The 1,910-nt window shown below is 30.2% G+C and overlaps 1 protein-coding gene across 1 annotated transcript in view; it reads left to right on the top strand.

Moving 5' to 3' along the window:
* Positions 1–803, top strand: part of LOC111624377 — an 8,398-nt gene extending 7,595 nt beyond the window's left edge. The window contains exon 2 of the mRNA XM_023367199.1: positions 4–803. Within this exon, the coding sequence (XP_023222967.1) occupies positions 4–435 (432 nt within the window). The 3' untranslated portion in view covers positions 436–803. The remainder of the gene's footprint in view (positions 1–3) is intronic.
* The last annotated feature ends 1,107 nt before the right edge of the window (positions 804–1,910 follow it).

Raw genomic sequence — 1,910 nt, 5'->3', positions numbered from 1 at the left:
ATGGTATTAAGAAGAGCCCCTAATTTGTATAAGATCTTGAGAAACGATAAGGATAATATCAGAGCGGAGGAGAGAGCAGGGGTGTATAAGATTCCTTATGAAAACTTACAACTGGACGTTAAAAAAGATTATATCGGCGTCACCACCAGAAGCTTGGGAGTAAGGCTCAAGGAACATAGATATGCCATAAGAAAAGCGTCTAATTCAACGGTTTTGTCACAAATGGCGCAAACACAAGGATCTGAGGTGAAATGGGACGAGGCAACAATCATCAAACCTCTGTCTTCCCCAACTCTAGCAATGACGGCAGAAAAAATAGAAATATACAGAAGTAAGATAAGAGAAGGCTGTTTAAATGCGAGGGATTCTGAGAGCCTACCTTCGGCATGGAAATATTTGGTTAAGAAATTTACTACAAACTCTGACCAGAATTAATACATTGAAGATTTATGTTATTTTTGTTTTATTGTTTTATTTTAATTTTTAAATATTCTTCCATTATTTTTTCTCTTGTAAAATTTTTGATTTAAATTTTTATGTTCTATTCATGGAACATTTACGTTCCGTTTTAGTTTTCAACCTGAAGATGCCCTATTAATTAGGCTGAAAACGTTTGTTGTTTAAAAATTATGTTTATTTCTCGGCAAAAAAGGTGTTTTGTTTATCTTTATTTAGTTGCTGAGCGCTTTTGATATTGAACCTCAATATATATTAAAATCCATTTATGATCTAATTCAGGATAAATTTAGTCAGCTAAATATTAAGATTAAATCAATTAAATCAGAAGTAAACATATTGAAAGAAGAGAACAAGAATTACAAAGAAGAAATGAAGAGAATTAATCAAAAGCTACAAGAACTGGATGAAAAATCAAAAAATAATAATCATCTTAAAGGTATGTTTGAATTTGAAATTGATAAACTTGTAAACGAGAAAACTAAAAAGAATATAATCATTATAAACTACCCATTCAAATCACTAAATTACTCACAAGAAATTAATCTATTCATAAATAATGATTTAAGATTAAAAAATAATGAAATAGAAGGACTAATCAAATTAAATAATAGAGAAAATAAACCTATTGTCAAATCATTTCTTGAGTCTGTTAATGCAAGAAATAAGATTCTTAGAAAATTTTGGCGGTTGAAATCAAACTTAGTTGGTGAGGACAAGGAAAAAAATAATATTTACAGCCGATCGAGGTTAAGAAGGAAATATCTACAGATTAGAATTAAACAGGAAAAGTTAAACAAGAATAAAATAATAGTTAGAAATGATTATTATATAAAACACAACTTAAGACATACTACGACATTAATTCGATAAGAGCATTCAAATAGACCATTTTTTAGGAGTAGTTTTTGTTCATAGATTCAGAGGAGGACGGGAAAAAAAGACGTAATATACTTAATACGGAGACAACCCAAAGTTACTCGAATTTTGTCCAGTATTCCAAAATGAGTTCGGAGAATTGGGCTGATAAGGATAATAAGAATAATTTTACGTCTGTAAAAAATACAAACAAAGGCAGAGAGAATTTAATTATAAGTTTTTGGAACATTCAAGGACTTCAAGGAAAAATGTTCAGTGAGCCAGTAAAAAATCATATAAAATCTCATACTATAAGTGACCTCACGGAAATCTGGATTGCTGAATTGAGTAAAGACGACAAAGTGTTTTTAGAATGTGAAAATATGAGGTTGTACAGCGGAGGTCAGAGGACAAGTAGAATGGGCAGTCCAGCAGGTGGTCTATTATTGTTAATTAAGAGGAACTTTGGAAAACTTTTTAAACATTGCATAACAGATAAATTTATTTTTGTGGTGATTGAGCTGGAACATAGAATTAATATATGTTGGAAAAATTATATTTATCAATCTGTCCCCTTCTTCAGATATAAAGTTGAT

This window comes from Centruroides sculpturatus, unplaced genomic scaffold (genome assembly GCF_000671375.1).
Source record: "Centruroides sculpturatus isolate CEXI.00-Female unplaced genomic scaffold, Cexi_2.0 scaffold264, whole genome shotgun sequence".
In the NCBI taxonomy this organism is placed as follows: domain Eukaryota; kingdom Metazoa; phylum Arthropoda; class Arachnida; order Scorpiones; family Buthidae; genus Centruroides; species Centruroides sculpturatus.
Note: the sequence above shows the minus strand (reverse complement) of the source record. Positions and strands in the feature narration are given on the sequence as shown.